Below are 20,418 nucleotides of genomic sequence, written 5' to 3' on the forward strand. Positions count from 1 at the left end.
GACAATATATTAACCCATAACTATGACATCAGCACAAAGTCGAGGCTCAAAATGAACCAAAGAATTCAGTCAAAACTCAAACATCACACGGTTGTTTCTGTTTTTCAGGTCACACTGTTGGTGTGATTTACCAACAGGTTGAATTTCAGCGTCATCCAAACTAAATTATCTTTTTTTCCACTTGTGTTTCACTTGTTCCACCAGTGCAGTCAACGAAGCAACAGAACACATCACTACCAGCACCATCTCTACTGTTATCAGATCAGTTTAACTCCCTCTGACACAAACAGGATGAAAACTGTTGGTTACATTACCTTCTGATGGTGAAAAAAATCTGCATCACACTGATGAGTGAAGGTGAAATCAATTCAAACCGACCAGAGAAAGAACAAACATGTAACTGACAACAGGGGGTTTTCAACTCAGTCTCAACTCTCTGAAGTCATCTTAAGACTCAACTGTTCTTTAAGGAAATTTGATCACAAAGCAGCTCTGAACTTTGGAGTGAACTCAAGTTAAACATCAACAGTTTATACTCAGTATGTTTGCCAATGGTGTGGGTAAGGACCTAGTTTGTATGAGGGAAGGTGTCATTTAGTACTGCAGTCTGCTGTATCTTTATCATACATGCAAAATGAGAAAAAACTTATTTTCATTATTATGATAAAAAGGATATATTGTTATTCTTATTATTCTTTTTATTATTGTTCTGACCACAGTAAATATCGTCTTTCCCTCTCTCCGCCATCTTTGTTCTAGCCCCTTTTGTTTGTAAGCCATGTGGCCATTTGTCCCACTTGTCTAACAATAACACAAGGGAGGTGTGCAGGGCATCCAGAACATCACAAGCTACAGAGGCTGTGATGGGATGACGGGGAACTTGAGTGTGTCACTAGCAGAGGATATTATCTGCTTCTTTGCTCACTTTGAGACACCAAAGCAACACCCACCTGCTTCAGCCCTGACGTGAGGCGGGTGCTCCTGGCAGTGAACCCCAGGAAGGCGGCAGGCCCAGATGGAGTACCTGGCAAGGTGCTCAGAGGATGTGCCCACCAGCTCACCCTCGTCTTAACCAGGATTTTTGCTTAAAATCAGCCACAATCATCCCCGTGCCGAAGAAGACAACAATCGGCAGCATAAATGATTACCGTTCTGTGGCCCTCACATCGGTAATCATGAAGTGTTTCAACCCCCACCAGTTCGCATACCGTGCGAACAGATCCAAAGAAGACGCCATCACCGCAGCTTTCCACTTCGTGCTGAGCCACTTGGAGCAGCAGCAGAGCTACGCCCGGATGCTCTTCGTGGATCATAGTGTAGCTTTTAATACAATCATCCCGAACATTCTCACCACTAAACTGACCACTCTGGGCCTCCCTCCTCTTACAGATAGATAGATAGATAGATAGATAGATAGATAGATAGATAGATAGATAGATAGATAGATAGATAGATAGATAGATAGATAGATAGATAGATAGATAGATAGATAGATAGATAGATAGATAGATAGATAGATAGATAGATAGATAGATAGATAGATAGATTACTTCATTCATCCCCGAAGGGAAATTCGGTTGTCACAGCAGTCCGGTATTCAAGTACAATAAAATACAACAGAATAAAATACTGAGGTAGCATAAATAAAAACAACAATAGAAAAAAACACAGAATAGAACAAGAACAAGGACACTTAATAAGTTAAAAAGAAGGACATCAGTTGGTAGGATGGTTGGCAGATGATGGTAATAATTAAACTGGTGATATGATATGATGGCAACAATGCTATAGTGACTACACGGTATATAATAATAATAATAATAGTACAGTATATAATATAATATATATAATATAATATGTAATAATAGATAACAATATAAAAATAAAATGAAAAATATAAATAAAGTAATAAGTAAAATAATATGATATATAATAATAATAGTAATAATAATAATAATATATAAATAAGGCCGGTATAATAGTAATAATAGTAGTATATTACAGTATATAGTAATAATAGTAATAATGGCAGCAACAGTATATATAATAATAATAATAATAGTAATATGCCTGGATCAAAAACTTTCTGACAGACCGGCCGCAGGTTGTGAGACTCGGCCCACACCTCTCCTCCACCCGTACACTCAGCACTGGCACCCCACAGGGCTGTGTGCTGAGCCCCCTTTTGTACTGTCTCTGCACCCACGACTGCAGTCCGGCCCACAACAATAACCTCATCGTCAAATTTGCTGACGACACCACAGTGGTCGGACTGATTTTAAGGGATGATGAGGCAGCCTACAGGGAAGAGGTCCAGAAGCTGACAGCCTGGTGTTCAGCTAATAACCTCAACACCATGAAAATCAAAGAGCTCATACTGGACGTAAGCGTGCACACCTTCAGGTTCCTGAGGTTCCTGTGCTCATCTCTGCTGACCTCTCCTGGACAGACAACACCCTCGCTGCCACACCAAACTGCATCACAGTTTGGTGTGGCAGCTGCACTGAGGCAAACAGGGGGAGGCTGCAGAGGGTAATCAGGACCGTGCAGAAAATTGTCGACTGCCCTCTCCCCTCCTTGATGAACATCTACACCTCCCACTGCCTAAACAGAGCAAAAAACATCACCAAGGACAGCTCAAACCCCGGCTTTGGACTGTTTGACCTGCTGCTCTCTGGCAGACGCTTCAGTTTCATCAAAGCAAGGACTAACAGACTAAAAAAAACAGTTTCTTTTCCCAAAGCAAACACAACCCTAAACACACACATGCACTGATTCCACAGTTCAACCCCCCAACCCCACAGTCTCCCTTCCCTCACATCCACTGTTCAGTGTCTCATATATTTCGTTACTGCCATTCATTGTTGTGCACTATCCCCTACTAATTGCTGTGCAATATTTATCACTTATTTATAGCAGTATTCTCATGTTTATATTCCACATGTCCTTTATCTTGTTTTATCTTTTATTCATGTCTTATGCACTGATTGGGTTGAGCACCCATAATTTTGTTGTACACTGTGCAATAACAAATAAAGACTATTCTATTCTATATTGTTATTCTTATTATTATTTTTATTATTGTTCTGACCACAATAAATATCAACTTTCCCTCTCTCCGCTATCTTTGTTCTAGCCCCTTTTGTTTGTTAGCCATGTGGCCATTTGACAACTCGGGCGGCCATCTTGCCTTTATTTAAACCCCCTCTGCCACAGATATACACACTCATTTACACTCAACGGCCACTTTATTAGGTGAAGTGTGTACCTAACAAAGTGGTGGAGTGGTCTTCATGTGGTCGTTATCTACTTCAAGGTTGGACATGTTGTGTGTTCAGAGATGGTCTTCTGCAGACCTTGGTTGTAATGTTAAAATAATTGATTATTTTCTATATTGGTAAATGGTTCTCTGTGGTCTGTCTCTGTTCTCTGTGAGTGATGCAGGTCACTATCAAAGGTCAAACCTTGACTGTAGTAAATATCTCTGTGCATTTATATTAAGTCAGACAATATGATTTGATACATTGATTGTGTTTGTGTGTTAATATTGATGTAGAAAACTATGATTACTTTAATTACATATATTCCATTTGCTTAAACTGATTAAGATTCTATAAATCACAAAGAATGACATCCAGATATATTGATACACAGTTTTTGCTGTGTGTGTATGTGCATTTGTGAGTGTGTGTGTATGTGTGTATGTGTGTCTGGAGAGGGGAGAACACAGAAGGCCAAGTGAAAATCCCGTGAGAGAATCTCTGTAAGTCATAACAAGGAAAAATGTTTGTGCTAACAAGTTTGTTAGTAGATCAGGGCAAGGCCTGGTTTCGGCAGCAAGCAACCAGGTGGCATGACGTGCCGTTGTATGCATTAAAACTGGCGAATGAGCGGATCAAGAAGGCGGGACTTCCTGGAAGAAATGGACCAGCATGTTTTGTAAACAAATGTTAGTATTTTAATGGGTTCCAGGGAGGGAGTCGTGGTTCAGACTTCACGAACTGAAACACGTCTGTTTGTATTCAGGGACATGAGTTAATTTTGAACCCGGAGATCTCTGTAAAGTGCACATTTTTTGACGTATTGTAATAAAACTTTTGTTAAACTGAGAAACTTGGACGTTCTCCAGCTCTTCATTTCCCCATCAAAGAATGCGCAGAAAAATGGTGAGGTTTTTTCTGTTGGTGACAGATTTTTTCTGTCGGTGACAGATTATCAATTTTCAAGGTTTCCTCATGCAATTTTTCTAACAGTAACCAGTGGTTATTTGATTTACTGTTTCCTCAAACCATGTCAAACCAGTCTGGCCAATTTTCTCTGACCTGTGGCATCAACAAGGCATTTTGGCATACTGGATATTATCTCTTTTTCGGACCATTCTCTGTAAACACTAGAGATGATTGTGTGTGAGAATCCCAGTAGATCAGCAGTTTGTGAAATACACCAACAACCATGCCACGTTCAAAGTCACTTAAATCACCTTTTCTTTCCCATTCTGAGGCTGAATTTAAAACTTTTGCAGGTCATCTTGAACATGTCTACATGCCTTAATGCATTGAGCTGCTGCCATGTGATTGGCTTGAGCAATTAAACGGGTTTACTTACCGGAGAATGTGGGTATATAGTCATTGCTCAGATTGGATAATAGTGTGTTTTGTTTACGTTACCCACACAAATGTCCTCTAGAACGCATATGCTCTCTTTTTGATGTGATGCTGTGAGTACATCTCTGTTGATGAACTTTAATAAAAACCCTCAAAAAAACTTTGGTGACTTTTTTTTATTTGAGAGGTGGATTCAGTCTCTGAGTGATGAACTCTCTGCTCTCAATACAGTCGACTTGTGATGTGACATGATGTTTCATGGTCATATTTTTGATGTTGTGAAACAGAATTTGTTGGTTTTGAGACGTTAAAAATGTATATATTTGTAATATACTACTACTATTAAAATATATTTTAATATCTATTAATTGGCAACTGATTAATACAGTTCAGAAATATTATATATATACACACACACGGTGCATAGGGCATATTATCCCGTGCAGACCAAACGGTTCTGTATTTTACCGCGTACCATTGCATCCCTAGTATGTACAATGCTATGAAAATAAATTTCCCCCTGGGGACAATAAAATATAATTTACTCTAATCTATTCTAAGAACAGACTGCAGATTAACTGCAAATTTCTGGTGAATTTGATTTGAAAGCATTTTCACAATTTAATCAATTTGTCACTTGTAATTACATACAAACACATACATAAAATGCATAAACGAGTAAAACTAAAGAAATTGTAAATAAAAAGAATCTCAAGCTCAAGCCTATTTCTTTGAAATCAACAGTTTGGCATTATAATTATATGAGTAATAATCACCAATAAAGACTTAATTGACAAACCTCAATAACCTTCAAATGTGTACACATCAGAATGAAATGTAAGCATTCTTTATAAAGGTTTGTTGAAGAAAAAACCCTGCCAGGTTAGATTCACAGACAGAATTACCAGGGTTACTAACCCAGACTGTAATTTAGCTCACTTTCTGGAAATTAAAAATGAGTTGTGTATATGTGTATATTACAAGCTAAACGTATAATTTCTCTTAATTGGAAAAATGTTGATGGACCAAGAATTGGAAGATGGATCAAAGAGATGGCATCAAACATGACAATGGAAAAAATAACATACATTATTAGACGGAAACAACATGTTTTTGATAACATCTGGAGACCTTTTATGAGTTTTATAAGACATGATAATAATGTTGGTAACTTGCTTCAGCAGGAGGCTCTGAGGGAGTAGAATGTTTATTTGGTGATGATGCTTTGAGAGAGACCCTTGAAATTTGTCAGTGTTATAACTATTTTCAGTATTTGTCTATATAACTAAATTTAAATGTGTGTATATATATATATATATATATATATATATATATATCTATATATATATATATGTTTTGTTGTTGTTTTTTCTTTATTGTTATGTATGTATGTTTTTTATTTTTTATTTACTTTTATTTTTTGTTTTTATTTATTTATTTGTATTTAATTTTTGCTTTATTTACATCTTTTTTTTTATTTTTTATTTTTTTATAGGTTTACTGTGTTTTTCTTATACTTATTTGGCGAGGGGAAGAGGGGATGGGAGGGAGAACAGGGAGAAAAAGTTTGCTTTGTTGCATGTAATAATGTCTTGTTTGACTAGCTGTAATCTGCAAACAAAAATCTAATAAACACATGTTTAAAAAAAAAAAAAAAAAAAAAAAAAAGTTTTCTTCATGACAGGGTTTTCACTAAAGCTGCTCTCTGAACAGCCTGTTTGATAACGATGGTGGATAACTGTCCTTGTAGTCACATGTGCAGCTTTCACCTTTAACTTCAGCTCAACCAAACTACATCATGACGTTGAACTCTTCTTTCAATCTGATTGGTCAACTGGGAGATATGTTCCTCCTACTGACTCCTGATTGGCTGAAACTGCTCACTGCCGCCATCACGGTTGTGCGTCCCGTCAGCGTGTGTTAGAAGAGGTCTACCTGTCCAGGGCTACAGTGGAAAAATGGCCAGCTTGTGTGCTCGAGTAGTGAGGCAGAGCTACTCTCTGGTAGCTTCACCAGCGTTAATAAGGTAACGTGCTTCACTATCTACTCAACTAACTGAAATATGTCTGTGGCAGTTAGTCCTAGGTCTGATTTGGCAGCTCCTGCATGGCAACAGACGGCACTGCAGCAGCGGTAGCTTCCTAACCGACCGTGGTCCCTAATGTTGACCTTTATGCTAAACACTGACACGTTGGTGTGTGTTTGGAGAGGACTTGCTCTACCAGTGTGCTAAGTGTGTACGTGTGTGTTTGTCATTGCTGGAGAAGGGTCAGACATGACGAGACGGTGTGTGTCTTCTAAATTCTGTGTTCGTGTGTGTGTGTGTGTGTGTGTGTGTGTGTGTGTGTGTGTGTGTGTGTGTCTTCTAAATTCTGTATTCTAAATTCTGTGTTTCTGTGTGTGCGTGTGTGCGTGTGTGTGTGTGTGTGTGTGTGTGTGTGTGTGTGTGTGTGTCTTCTAAATTCTGTGTTTCTGTGTGTGTGTGTGTGTGTGTGTCTTCTAAATTCTGTGTTTCTGTGTGTGTGTGTGTGTGTGTGTGTCTTCTAAATTCTGTGTTTCGGTGTGTGTGTGTGTGTGTGTGTGTGTGTGTGTGTGTGTGTCTTCTAAATTCTGTATTCTAAATTCTGTGTTTCTGTGTGTGTGTGTGTGTGTTCTAAATTCTGACTGTTCCTTGTGTCGTTAGTTGGGAACTCTTTAGCCCAAAAGTTCACATAACATGAGGTGTGTCGTCATGTCTTCACACTGCTCTCACTGGCTGGAGGAGCATGATGACATCAGACGACACATGGTGAAACAGCTTATTCTACTCTTATGACGCCAATTAAATTACACATATTAGCCTTTATACTATATAAATGTGTGTGTGTGTGTGTGTGTGTGTGTGTGTGTTCTAAATTATGTGTTTCTCTGTGTGTGTGTGTGTGTGTGTGTCTTGTAAATTCTGTGTTCTAAATTCTGTGTTTCTGTGTGTGAATGTGTGTGTGTGTGTGTCTTGTAAATTCTGTGTTCTAAATTCTGTGTTTCTGTGTGTGAATGTGTGTGTGTGTGTTCTAAATTCTGTGTTCTAAATTCTGTGTGAATGTGTGTTAATGTGTGTGTGTGTGTGTGTGTGTCTTCTAAATTCTGTGTTCTAAATTCTGTGTTCCTGTGTGTGTGAATGTGTGTGTGTGTCTTCTAAATTCTGTGTTCTAAATTCTGTGTTTCTGTGTGTGTGTGTGTGTGTGTGTGTCTTCTAAATTCTGTATTCTAAATTCTGTGTTTCTGTGTGTGTGTGTGTGTGTGTGTGTGTGTGTGTGTGTGTGTGTCTTCTAAATTCTGTGTTTCTGTGTGTGTGTGTGTGTGTGTGTGTGTGTGTGTGTGTCTTCTAAATTCTGTATTCTAAATTCTGTGTTTCTGTGTGTGTGTGTGTGTGTTCTAAATTCTGACTGTTCCTTGTGTCGTTAGTTGGGAACTCTTTAGCCCAAAAGTTCACATAACATGAGGTGTGTCGTCATGTCTTCACACTGCTCTCACTGGCTGGAGGAGCATGATGACATCAGACGACACATGGTGAAACAGCTTATTCTACTCTTATGACGCCAATTAAATTACACATATTAGCCTTTATACTATATAAATGTGTGTGTGTGTGTGTGTGTGTTCTAAATTATGTGTTTCTCTCTGTGTGTGTGTGTGTGTGTGTGTGTCTTGTAAATTCTGTGTTCTAAATTCTGTGTTTCTGTGTGTGAATGTGTGTGTGTGTGTGTGTCTTGTAAATTCTGTGTTCTAAATTCTGTGTTTCTGTGTGTGAATGTGTGTGTGTGTGTTCTAAATTCTGTGTTCTAAATTCTGTGTGAATGTGTGTTAATGTGTGTGTGTCTTCTAAATTCTGTGTTCTAAATTCTATGTTTCCTTCGTTTAATTTACTTTCACATCCGTCAGCGTGTTCGGTCTTTTCTTGAGTGGAAGGAATACCGACTCAACACCTCAAATCCGATAATTGACGGTTCCTTGTGTCGTTAGTTGGGAACTCTTTAGCCCAAAAGTTCACATAACATGAGGTGTGTCGTCATGTCTCCACACTGCTCTCACTGGCTGGAGGAGCATGATGACATCAGACGACACATGGTGAAACAGCTTATTCTACTCTTATGACGCGGATTAAATTACACATATTAGCTTTTATACTATATAAATGTGTGTGTGTGTGTGTGTGTGTGTGCGAGCTCGCGGATTTATCCATGTAATGACATATAAGGTAGTTGTATAAGCTTCTTAGTACTGCTGGCTGATGTACAGCTGGCTGTATTAGGTGTCTGGTACCATCATTAGCAGGTCGAGACAAGGAACCAAAATACTGACTTCTTGTGTCAGTTAAATAATAAGCACTACTTGCAGATGGGTCAAATCTTCCGCTAAAATCACCCATATGCAGTAAATTGACTCTTTCTTCTCTGCGGCCACTCAAAATGCTTTACACTAGTGGTCGACCAGTACAGGTTTTTTAATTTTTAATGATTATTTTGACATCTGTCTTAACCGATCCCCCGATATGTGCTGCCGATTTTTTGGGGCCGATTCTTGAAGCCGATATTGCCTTTTCTCCCTCCATTTACGTGATAAAAATGAAGCAATGATAACAAATGTTACACAAGTCTCAATTTAAACAAAAGAAAAACATTTATTAACAAAACAAACAAAACATGTTAACAGTTGAATAGCAAACACTGTGTATGTTGTTCTAGGCCTGGAGGTGGTGGCGCCTCAGATGAGTCCTCATATTTGATGTTTTTCTTTTTTGCGTTATCAGCACCCAGCTCACGAGCCTTGATTGGTGTTGGCTCAGTGAAATGGGCTAATTGATCGCCGAACACACGCTCGTGTCGGCCAATACAAGTAAAAAAGGCAAATATCAGCCGGCCGATCTTTGCGTTTTTTTACAAATATCGGCCGATATATATATATATATATTGCCTAGTGACTGGCAATGCCATAGTATAACCTGGCTTGTAACTGGACACTCGCCGGCTCAACCCTCCTGACTGACAGGTCTAGGGCTGAAGGGACCTTGAGCAAGGCACCTAACCCCCCAACCACTGATCCCCGGGTGCAGTAATGTGCTGGCCACTGCTCCTTGCATGGTGTGTGTTAACTAGGGTGTAAAGGATGCAGAGATGAGTTTCCCCGCTGTGGGACAAATAAAGTAAGATAGTAATATCTTCATCTTCATTTTCTGTTTCCCCACTCAATATTTTTTTTAGGTTTTTCCACCTTTCTGTATTTAATAATCAGTTGATTAGTCTGAGGTGATGCTGAAGGAAATGTAATGGAAATGTGTAACACTTGGAAATATTAGGGATAAAAAATAATTATTTACACGAATGAAAAATCTACTTATTATTCCCATGGTGATGTCTTAAATGTTTTGTTTTGTCTAACCAGCAGGCTGAAACACAAAAGTCATTCACTTACTTATCATGAATGACAAAGAAAAAAAAAAATTCTTTCCTATGAAATCTAACTCTCCTCCTCTCCACCAGAGCGTCTCCACGCTTGTTATGCACAGCAACCCAGCAGAAGAACGGGCCTGGGCCGGCAGAGGAGGAGGCTGAGAAGCCGGAGCCCAGCGCAGCAGAGACGCTGCTAGTGGAGGAGAAGAACCAGCTGCAGGAGCAGCTCAAGGACATGACGGTAAGTCAGAGGCTAGTTTAGCCTAGTAATCAGGTTGGAGTTGTGCTATGTATGACAGAGATGAAACGATGTCATTTGACTCCATATTTCCGATATGAAAACCACATTTTTATAAAATGACTTACAATTTTACATGACTGTCATGTCAACCATCAATAACTTTTAAGGTGGACCAACAACCCAAACAGTGACCCTATTTGAGTGAGAAAAAAAACTGTTTCCCCTACCATTATATTAGGGGGGGCGGCCTGCCCCCCCCCCCAACGGCACCCCCCGCCCCCCTTGACGATCAAGTTAATTTTATTTTCTATCTAGCGCCAGATCACAACATTTGAGGTTGCCTTTCCTATATACACTACTGGTCAAAAGTTTTAGAACACACCAACTTTTCCAGAATTTAATTGAAAATGATGCAGTTTAATGTCTCAGTCTACTCTGAAATTAATGCACATTTGCAACATTTAAAATTCTTTATTGAGCATGATAGTGTTTTGAAAATAAAAAAAAAGATTCAAAATCACATTTTATGTTGAACTAAAGGACTAAAAAAGACACAAAATGACCAAAAAAAGACACAAAATGACTTAAAAAAGACACAAAAAGACACAGAATTACCAAAAAAAGACACAAAATGACCAAAAAAAGACACAAAATGACTTACAAAGACATGAAAATAATTAAAAAATGGACAAAATAGCCCAAGACTCCATAGAGTTAAGTTGTTAACCCATTTCTTGTTCCCTGAAAAAGGCCTACTTGTATAATTCTGAAATGTACATTATTTTTCAGTTTTGGTTAAGCTTACCTTTTTTATTTACCTCTGGCAGTTCACCACTTACCTTTGTACCCTTTCAAGCTGTTCATTTGACTTGAACTGCTTGAATTTCAATAAAAAACTGGAAAAATTGGGGTGTTCTAAAACTTTTGACCAGTAGTGTATCTTGTCCTTTTTATTTAACAAACTAAATAAGCTTGTGTTATTTATCCCATTTTACGACTGCATGTCATTTCTGTCTCTACTTGGTTGCGCGTTTACAATTCTCGTCTACTCTCTGTATTGCGCACGGTGAAGTTCCGCCCCGATGCGCGCACACAAACACACGTGCACCAGGGTTTCCCATTAATTACCCAGACTGTGGCGTCCTCCTCCGAGATATCTGCGTGCAATCACACACGCACTGAATTTACCGAGCTACCCATCCCACTTCTCCGCTGCAAAACAATCCCAGTATGATAGAGAGACGCCTACATGCCTCCCTGTCTGTATCAGTCCTGCCCCACATCTTCTCTCCGTGTGCATGTGTGCACGCCGAACTAAATACCATCAACCAGTCCGGGCCGGTCACAGGTGATCCAATCCGATCCAAACACACTGTTGCATACGCCGTTCGGTTAGCATTAGCTTACAATTAAAGTTGTTTTGATCACAAAAGGCTAAACTGTGCCTTACGGTCTGAATTACTTCCTGTCGCTAAACACATGCTGCTTTCAAAATAAGAGCACAGTAGGTTAACAGAATCCACCACAGACTTTACAAGAAGACTGTCAAAATAAGATGCCTTAAATAAAACGTACAATAACCTTTATTCTCTTACAATAATTAATTAAAATATGCAATGATTAAGATCAGTGTATATATTGGAATAGTGGCATTAGAATATGCGAGAGGCCACTAAATTTGGGCTTTTTTATGGAGAAATAAAAATTCTCCAAGGGAGGGCCAGGATCCAGAAAAACTGGACCCTGTAATGTTCTGTAGGAATATTGTTGTGCAGTTTTCACTATATAATTCATTAAACTATTTCACAGATTTGCTTGCAATAAAATGTTTCGTTTAAAAACACACAATTGTTTAATTTCTAAAGAGGTAATGGGAGATTTTGACCATTGTGAAGAAATATTTCCCCATTGTGTTTCTAGCTCCAAATTTACATACGAATGAGCAATGATATGCTTAACTAACAATTGGTCACATTGACAGTCCTATAAGCATATCATATGTGAAGTGGCGGCACACAACATTACAACTTTTTGTTCTATTTCTATACATGGTAACTACTTGGTTAATATTCCTGGTCTTCATTACATAATGTAGATAATGTTGTGTTTTTAAGCCGTGGCTTACTGTTTCTACAACGTTTCCAGGAAAAGTACAAGCGGGCCTTAGCAGACACAGAGAACCTGAGGACGAGGAGTCAGAAGATGACGGAAGATGCTAAATTATACGGTAAAGACAGCTTTCACTATTTTCACAGGATCCACCACCTAGTGGAATAATCTAGATTCCCAGTCAAATATTCTGCAGTTGCATATTCCAAACACTAGATGTCACCAAAGGGCTTCTTCTATAGATGTTTTGAGTTGTTTCTTTATGAAGCGGTTTGCTGCTGTGAGTTTTTATGGTGAGCGTATTAGGCCTCTTTCTAATATATATTTTTAGATTTATTATTATTATTATTATTATTATTATTATTATTATTACTATTTTAGTTGCATCCATCACTAATTATTGTTTTTTTGTTTCAAGGGGTAAGCTTTAAAGTGGGGCTGTACATTTCAGAGGTTTCTTTTTAGCTTTCTGTAGATCCTCTAAAAATTCTGCAAAATATATTGTAAATGCAACAGATTCTTAAAGTTGGGACGCTTTGAAGAATACAATGAAACAGAATGCAATCATTTGCGAATTCTTTGCAACCTACATTAGATACAACAGTGGAAGGAAGATATCTAATGCTTAAACTGGGATTATTTTTTTCAAAAAATTCATTCTGAATGTGATTTCTCTTTTTTTTTAATAGATTTTATACAGCATCACATTTTTTTTTTTTTTAATTTCTGTTGTACAGATGCCCATCTATGCCTCCTGGGTGTTTGGGTACAAGCATTTTTTGCTTTTTTACCATTCTGAAATTGATTAAAATACTGCGAAAAATTATTGAAACAAATTATTGAAACAGCAGTATGTTTTAAAATAATTATTTTACTTATCAAACATCATGCAGACAGTTAAATATCCAGTTACAGTTTTAATAATCAGTCATTTTCACTGCAGCGTTTTTCTTTTTTTTCTTTTTTTTTATTGGAAATTAGCATTCATAAGCATCAGTACAAGACATAACTTATTCCACAGCTGTTTTTCCACATTTCTGTTTTTTAAAGGGTACATTAGAACAAAGAACCACAAAAGAAAAATAAATACAAAACAAAACAAAAAACATAGTATTATAATAATATATAATAATATATAGGGAAGCAAAAAAGCAGAGAAACTGCAGCGTTTTTCTTAAAGGGGTGAAAATAATCCATGTAAACCATGTTATTCCACCTTTTCTATCAGGTCCTTTCCAAGGTTATTATAGTTAACGAAAACTAACGAAATAACGAAAACTAGAATTGAAAAAACATTTTCGTTAACTGAAATAAAAATAAAAACTAGAGTTTTTAAAAAAACCGATAACTAACTGAAACTGTATTGTGTGGTTACAAAACTAACTAAAACGAACTAAAATTATAGTGAAAATGTCCTTAGTTTTTGTTTTTGTCAACTTTTTTCATTCATAATTCAGTGTTTCTATTTGAACATGCAACACATGGTGAATATGTTTACTGAGACTGGGATGTTTACACTCCAACCAAAATTCAAAACAGTTAATAAACTTATTGGGGCTGAGATGAATAAACCAAAGGAAATAAAGGCAAAATTTATTATGACCACTTTGAATCTGGCACCCAACACATAGCCCATTACAAAAAAAACTAAAACTAACACTAAAACTAATAAAAACTAAACTAAAACTAAGCATTTTCAAAAACTAAAAACTAAACTAAAACTAGAAAACTCACTCTAAAAACTAATTAAAACTAACTGAATTTGAAAACAAAAATTCACAACGAAATTAAAACTAAAACTAATGAAAAATCCAAAACTATTACAACCTTGGTCCTTTCATTGTCTCATGTGGTTATATACTTTCTAGTCAAAGTCAGATATTTGAAGCATGCTGAATAATATTCTGACTTCTTTCCACCACCAGGGATCCAGGGCTTCTGTAAGGACCTGCTGGAGGTGGCGGACATCTTGGAGAAGGCCACAGAGAGCGTGCCCAAGGAGGAGGTGACGAGCCAGAACCCTCACCTGAAGAACCTGTACGACGGCCTGGTGATGACCGAGGTCCAGATCCAGAAGGTGTTCACCAAGCACGGCCTGATCAAACTCAATCCAGACGGCCAGAAGTTCGACCCCTACGAGCACGAGGCCCTCTTCCACGCCCCGGTGGACGGCAAGGAGCCCGGCACAGTCGCCATGGTCACCAAAGTGGGCTACAAGCTTCACGGTCGCACCCTCAGGCCAGCATTGGTGGGCGTGGCCAAAGCCCCCTAAAAGTGATGGTGTAACTTTGAAAAAGTGGGATTTGCTTTGTTGCCTCAGTGATGGATGGCCCCAGGTACAGCAGACTGGTCAGAGAGACTGGAACACACCTGGACTGAACTTTGTATCTGGACAATATATCCACTAGTTTTTAACAGATACTTTCACACTCTCGTCATGCACAGGACAGTCTCTACAGTAGAATCTGCGCTTGTCACCAGTCTTGTTAGTAATTTCGGAGTCAGCAGGCAGAGGCTTTAAATGTTTTGCCCCACAAGGAACTGAAAAACATACAGGTGAAATATGTTTGTCACTTTGACCTATGATGTAAAAATCCATCCACAAATTAAGTAGTACTGATTCTAAACTGCCTATTTCATTCCAGATTGTTGTTTTGAATAATAATCTTCAACTTGACTCCTCAGTTGTCTTTTCTTGTTTGTTATAAATTCATGTGGTTAAAGAAAAGAACAGCAGTTGTGGATGCCTCCAACCGGTTTCCTCTGAGCATGACAACGACTTTGGTCCATGTTATAAATGTAACACAACACTTAGTTTTCTTATTAAAGGTGACCCCTTCCTCCAAGTTTCCTCTCAACCTATGTGTTGCTCATTTGCTGAAGCTCCCCAGATATTAGGCCTGCTAGATATGGGTGGTTGACATGACGCTCAATTTTTGTGTTCCCAGTGACAAATATTACTAAAATTTGATAATATTTCATTAAAATTAATATTTTAATATGCAGTTCATTCTTCTACATCTAATCCATCTGCAAACAATGAGTATCGTTCTTCAACTATGCAAATATTCTGTTTTGAACATGGCATTTGTCAACCGGTGCAACTGTCCTAGGTAGCATTACTTATCTTAAAACAACTGTAATTTAATGAAAAATGAATCTAAATACATTAAAATACTTGAATGCATGTCATACGAGTGTTTGCTTAATGAATCTAGAGGATATAAGTGTTAAGGTCCCTATGTAGAGTTATTAGGACACATTACATTTTGTCTGCAAAACTGGTGTCCTCCTGGAGCAACGCCATTATGTAGATATAAAACAGGCATTAATGTGACCAGCCCATTACTGAGAGGGGTCCTTCCAGAATCAGGAAGGACAGAAGACATCTCTGGACACAAGAACACTTCTGTCTCAAATATTTTCATAATATTACTATTTCCGTGCAGTGTTGGAACTGGTCGTCTTAAGGTAGTCCTTTGGTACGACGCAGTTTAAGTATTGATCTGAATATTTTCATCAATTTACATTGATTGATCATTGAAAATAATGTAAATTGATAAAAATATTCATAACTAATATGCCTTGGGCTTATCTATCTTATCTGTCAAACATTCTCTGAATTAAATAATTCTTTCATTCATCATTCTTTATTTTGTTGCACCGGTGGACACATTTTAGGACTACCACACCAAAAAGTTAATAATATGCTAAATATATGAAGAATTAGAAATGGACACATTCAGTTTTGAATTATTCACATATAAGGGAATATAATTATATGTCATTTGACATATATTTTTTTAATTATTCTGTTTTTCACTTTTCACGTCAACCACCCATATATGGAATGCGTCTGTGATGTATAGATGCGCCTCACAGTTGCATTGCACTCGAAAACTCTATCCAACACTGATTTGACTCTGTCAGATCTGAGGCTTTGGATGGGGAGATCCAAACACTCAGTGAATGGAAAAATCCAGGCTAAAATCATGTCGTGTAACCTAGGCATAAGCCAGGATCAGTAATGAAATGTTCCCATGCCACAATCTGCCTAAATGGTGTCTGACAGTAATTTAACGGCTAGTGAAGTGACAACGAAGCTGAGCCCAGTAGATGGCGCTCTTTGTTCAACAAAGGGCTGAAAACACACTCAATTACCATTGCTAGAGCCTTTTTTATAGCCAAGAGTGGGGTCAAAAAATAAAGCAAATGGTTCACAAAGCTTTGTCACTTTAGTTAGATAGTAACGGCTTCATTTAGAAACAATTCTAATAATTATGTTCATGGACCTTTGTCCAAAATGTAACAGCATCAGAGTAAACTGATCACCTTTGAAATTAAATAGGTTTCAAATTAGTGTATTTATTTTGCACACATCTTGAAATACAATTAAAAAAATATATATATTTAAAAAAAATTAGCTTTGAGTTGTGACTCTTTATTTCTTCATTAGCCTATTTTACTCGTGACATGTCATATTTGACTTTTACTGAACATTCTCTCTCACTTTGCGATAAAAATATCAGAATATATATTGTGTATAGATATTCAGCCTAAATATATCGGGATATGACTTTTCAACCGTATCGCCCAGCCCTAAATTGAACTGAATTGAATTCTAACAATGTAACCTAAATATGCTGCTGGTGTGTAACTTTTCATTTGCAGCTTGAGCAGCGAGCCTCTATCTGTCACTCTCATGCTGCCGTTTTGTGTTAACGGGTTAGTTTTTCCTTTCAGGGTCACAAGTACTGGAAATCATTGATAAGGAAACTTGACTATTCAGAATTCTAAAGATTTTGTAATTTTAATACATCTCCAAACACACCTTGTCATGTTCAATAACAAAATAAGACAACAGCAAATCAGTTCAACAGCATCAGACCAGTAAAAAGACAAAGACAGCACAAATCATGCCATCAGTAGCTTCAGAGAATGCTGCTTTGAAATCCAAAATCAGTTTTTCTTTTTTATTACAAAAGCTATAAACATGTCCATGACACAAAATACTGTACATTTCACAAGTCAGTAATTAAACTTTCTTTTTCCAATTTATGTTACAATATTATCTACATTTGGTGACATAAAGTAAGCAACCCCCCTTACAAATATCATTTCCCCACCAGGAAAATAAAATCTAATTGCCATATTTTCCTTGAAGAAATTTACACCGAAACAAAACATTTTGGAACAATGTGGAAGATTTTGTTGCACATGCAGAACGACGAGACAGTCAGAATCCGATAAACAGAAATCATGATCTAAAGGTTATCGAAAGGAAAAGACAAAGGAGAACCATCAGTTCTACATGATTTTCTGCAGTTTGGTTTATAGGCTCGAAAAGATAGAAACCAGAGCATTCTGGTTCAGGTGGAATTTTTTGATCATAATTCTTTATTTCATTATTTCATGTAACTCATACTTCCCCCTCAGCTTCAAGATAGAATACCTAATTGGTTGTCATGTTAGCCACGGGTTATCATGTTAGCCACGGGTTACCATGTTAGCCACGGGTTATCATGTTAGCCACGGGTTAACATGTTAGCCACGGGTTAACATGTTAGCCACGGGTTAACATGTTAGCCACTGGTTATCATGTTAGCCACGGGTTAACATGTTAGCCACGGGTTATCATGTTAGCCACGGGTTAACATGTTAGCCACGGGTTATCATGTTAGCAACTGGTTAACATGTTAGCCACGGGTTATTATGTTAGCCACGGGTTAACATGTTAGCCACGGGTTACCATGTTAGCCACTGGTTATCATGTTAGCCACGGGTTATCATGTTAGCCAAGGGTTATCATGTTAGCCACGGGTTAACATGTTAGCCACGGGTTACCATGTTAGCCACTGGTTATCATGTTAGCCACGGGTTATCATGTTAGCCACGGGTTAACATGTTAGCCAAGGGTTAACCTGGTAGCCACGGGTTATCATGTTAGCCACGGGTCAACCTGTTAGCCACGGGTTATCATGTTAGCCACGGGTTAACATGTTAGCCACTGGTTAACATGTTAGCCACGGGTTACCATGTTAGCCACGGGTCACCATGTTAGCCACTGGTTAACATCTTAGCCATGGGTAAACATGCAGCGACAGTGGACTAAGAAACAGATCTATATACTGGAAGTGATCCACTATGAATGTTGGAAAGATGATAAATGTGTTTTTAAAATGATGAATGACACCTTGCTCCCACTGGGTAAAAATGATGCCAGAAAATCCCAGATATGGGGACTGCCAACTTGCACTGGTGATGTAATTTGGAACCAGTCTGCACAGTAGTAACTGGGTCAATTGTGACATCACTCCCACGTTTTATAGCATCAAATAACAAATTAAAAAAACATCGTTATCTGAACAGTTAACACTTACTACCTAAGATGACACAAACCACTTTTGGGAAAAATGTATTTGTGGTGAACTTGGATTGTTTTAGTTTGGCTAATGTTACATCCACTATCATTGAAGCGACCGATGGCCTATCCTGCAGCCAGCCACCAGGGGGCGATCCAGGTGTTTTGGGGAGCTGTCACATCTTCCATCTTTGTATACAGGCTATGGCCCAGAGTCAAGTATCACAACAGAAGCTCAATTAATTGAAAAACACTTGGATGAAGTTAAGATAAGGCTGGAAATATCAAGTATTTTTCTTACTGTCAACAAATCCCATGAAAAGACAAAACTACTACTTCATACTGTCCAACTGCCAGGAGGAAACAATGCATTTGTTGGGGACCTTTATATGTTGTGGATTAGTTCACATTGGGTGCCCTTGCTATTTTTTTATGGCAGGTTAATGTATGTTGGATTGAAAAAATAAAATACACTACAGCTTGTGTGTGTTCATTGTAATGAAGGAACGTGTGGCTCATTCATGTGTTCTTAACAGTCAATAGAGCTTTATGGCACACATGCTATGTTTGTAGTAGAATTAACTCATTTTTGGTTTTTGTCTATTCATTGGATTTGTTGACAATATGAGATATATGAAAATATTGTCACCCTTAAAATACAACTAGTGTTTGACTAGAAATATATACCATATTTTGGCACCCCTCAATGAGGCCGGCCCTTTTTGATGGGAACAAAAAAGAAAGGCAAACTTTTGAAGGCAATGCCTAGCGCTACTTATGCTACTCATGATCAGCCTTCCCCAACAAAGACCCATTTCTGCAACACGGCACATCGAACCCAATAACTAAGATTTCTGTATTTCACTGTGCTTCTCTCATTGAGGTTCATTTTGGAAATCTAAACCCATTCTGATGAGGTACATTAGTTGGGTTTTCAGTGGTAAATTCTAAACAAATAATTAGTAAAGTGACAACGAAGCTTCATGAACCATTTTCTTTATTTTCTGAGCCCACTAGATGGCGCTCTTTGTTCAATAAAAGGGCTGAAAACACTCAATTACCATTGCTAGAGCCTTTTTTTAAGGCCAAGACCGCCATCTAGTGGAGCCAAAAAATAAAGCAAATGGTTCATGAAGCTTCGTTGTCACTTCACTACAAATAATACCTAATGATGTTTTTTTGTTTTTTTACTTTTGATTAATGGGATTTTTTTGGATTGTTGCAATTTTGCATTACCATTTAATGTTATAGAGAAAGACACTAAAATATATAGTTTCTCAAATACAAAACAGAAGCCAATGTTCTACTTTAAACCATAAAAAATCTATATTTATAATAAGGATCTTTTAAATTTGGTAAAAAAAACTAACTTGCCAATGGTCTCTGGTGGACAGACAACAGTGTCTCTTAAATATGAATTGACATTTCTTTCCTTACATTTCCTGTTGCTGTATGGCTGATATATGTGTACTGGTATATCAATGATAAGATAACATCTGCAGTTCTATCAATCTGTCTGATTTCCCTCCTGCAGTATCCAGAGGAAGCTGAAGAGTTGACTGAAAATGCACGCCTCAAAATGTTGTTCAAACATAAAATTTTTTTTGGAAAGTCCAGCTTCTACTGATGAAATAGTTAACAAGTTGACCAAATTAGGTAGAGTTTAACAGGTCC

The 20,418-nt window shown here is 37.8% G+C and overlaps 1 protein-coding gene across 1 annotated transcript; it reads left to right on the forward strand.

Moving 5' to 3' along the window:
• Positions 1 to 6,478: 6,478 nt before the first annotated feature.
• grpel1 (GrpE-like 1, mitochondrial) lies at positions 6,479 to 15,038 on the forward strand. Its single transcript, XM_059355489.1, has 4 exons — positions 6,479 to 6,630; positions 10,124 to 10,274; positions 12,420 to 12,501; positions 14,309 to 15,038. Exons 1-4 carry the CDS (start codon positions 6,563 to 6,565, stop codon positions 14,653 to 14,655), a joined length of 648 nt encoding a protein of 215 aa, XP_059211472.1. The 5' UTR covers positions 6,479 to 6,562; the 3' UTR covers positions 14,656 to 15,038.
• Positions 15,039 to 20,418: the final 5,380 nt, after the last annotated feature.

The sequence above is a fragment of the Centropristis striata genome, chromosome 17, assembly GCF_030273125.1.
Source record: "Centropristis striata isolate RG_2023a ecotype Rhode Island chromosome 17, C.striata_1.0, whole genome shotgun sequence".
Taxonomy (NCBI): domain Eukaryota; kingdom Metazoa; phylum Chordata; class Actinopteri; order Perciformes; family Serranidae; genus Centropristis; species Centropristis striata.

Bases quoted from the DNA above. Each gene is read 5' to 3' on its own strand.
- grpel1 (XM_059355489.1), top strand. From the start codon at position 6,563: ATGGCCAGCTTGTGTGCTCGAGTAGTGAGGCAGAGCTACTCTCTGGTA. The intron at 10,275-12,419 runs GTAAGTCAGAGG...CAACGTTTCCAG, and splicing joins AGCAGCTCAAGGACATGACG to GAAAAGTACAAGCGGGCCTT. The intron at 12,502-14,308 runs GTAAAGACAGCT...TTCCACCACCAG, and splicing joins GGAAGATGCTAAATTATACG to GGATCCAGGGCTTCTGTAAG.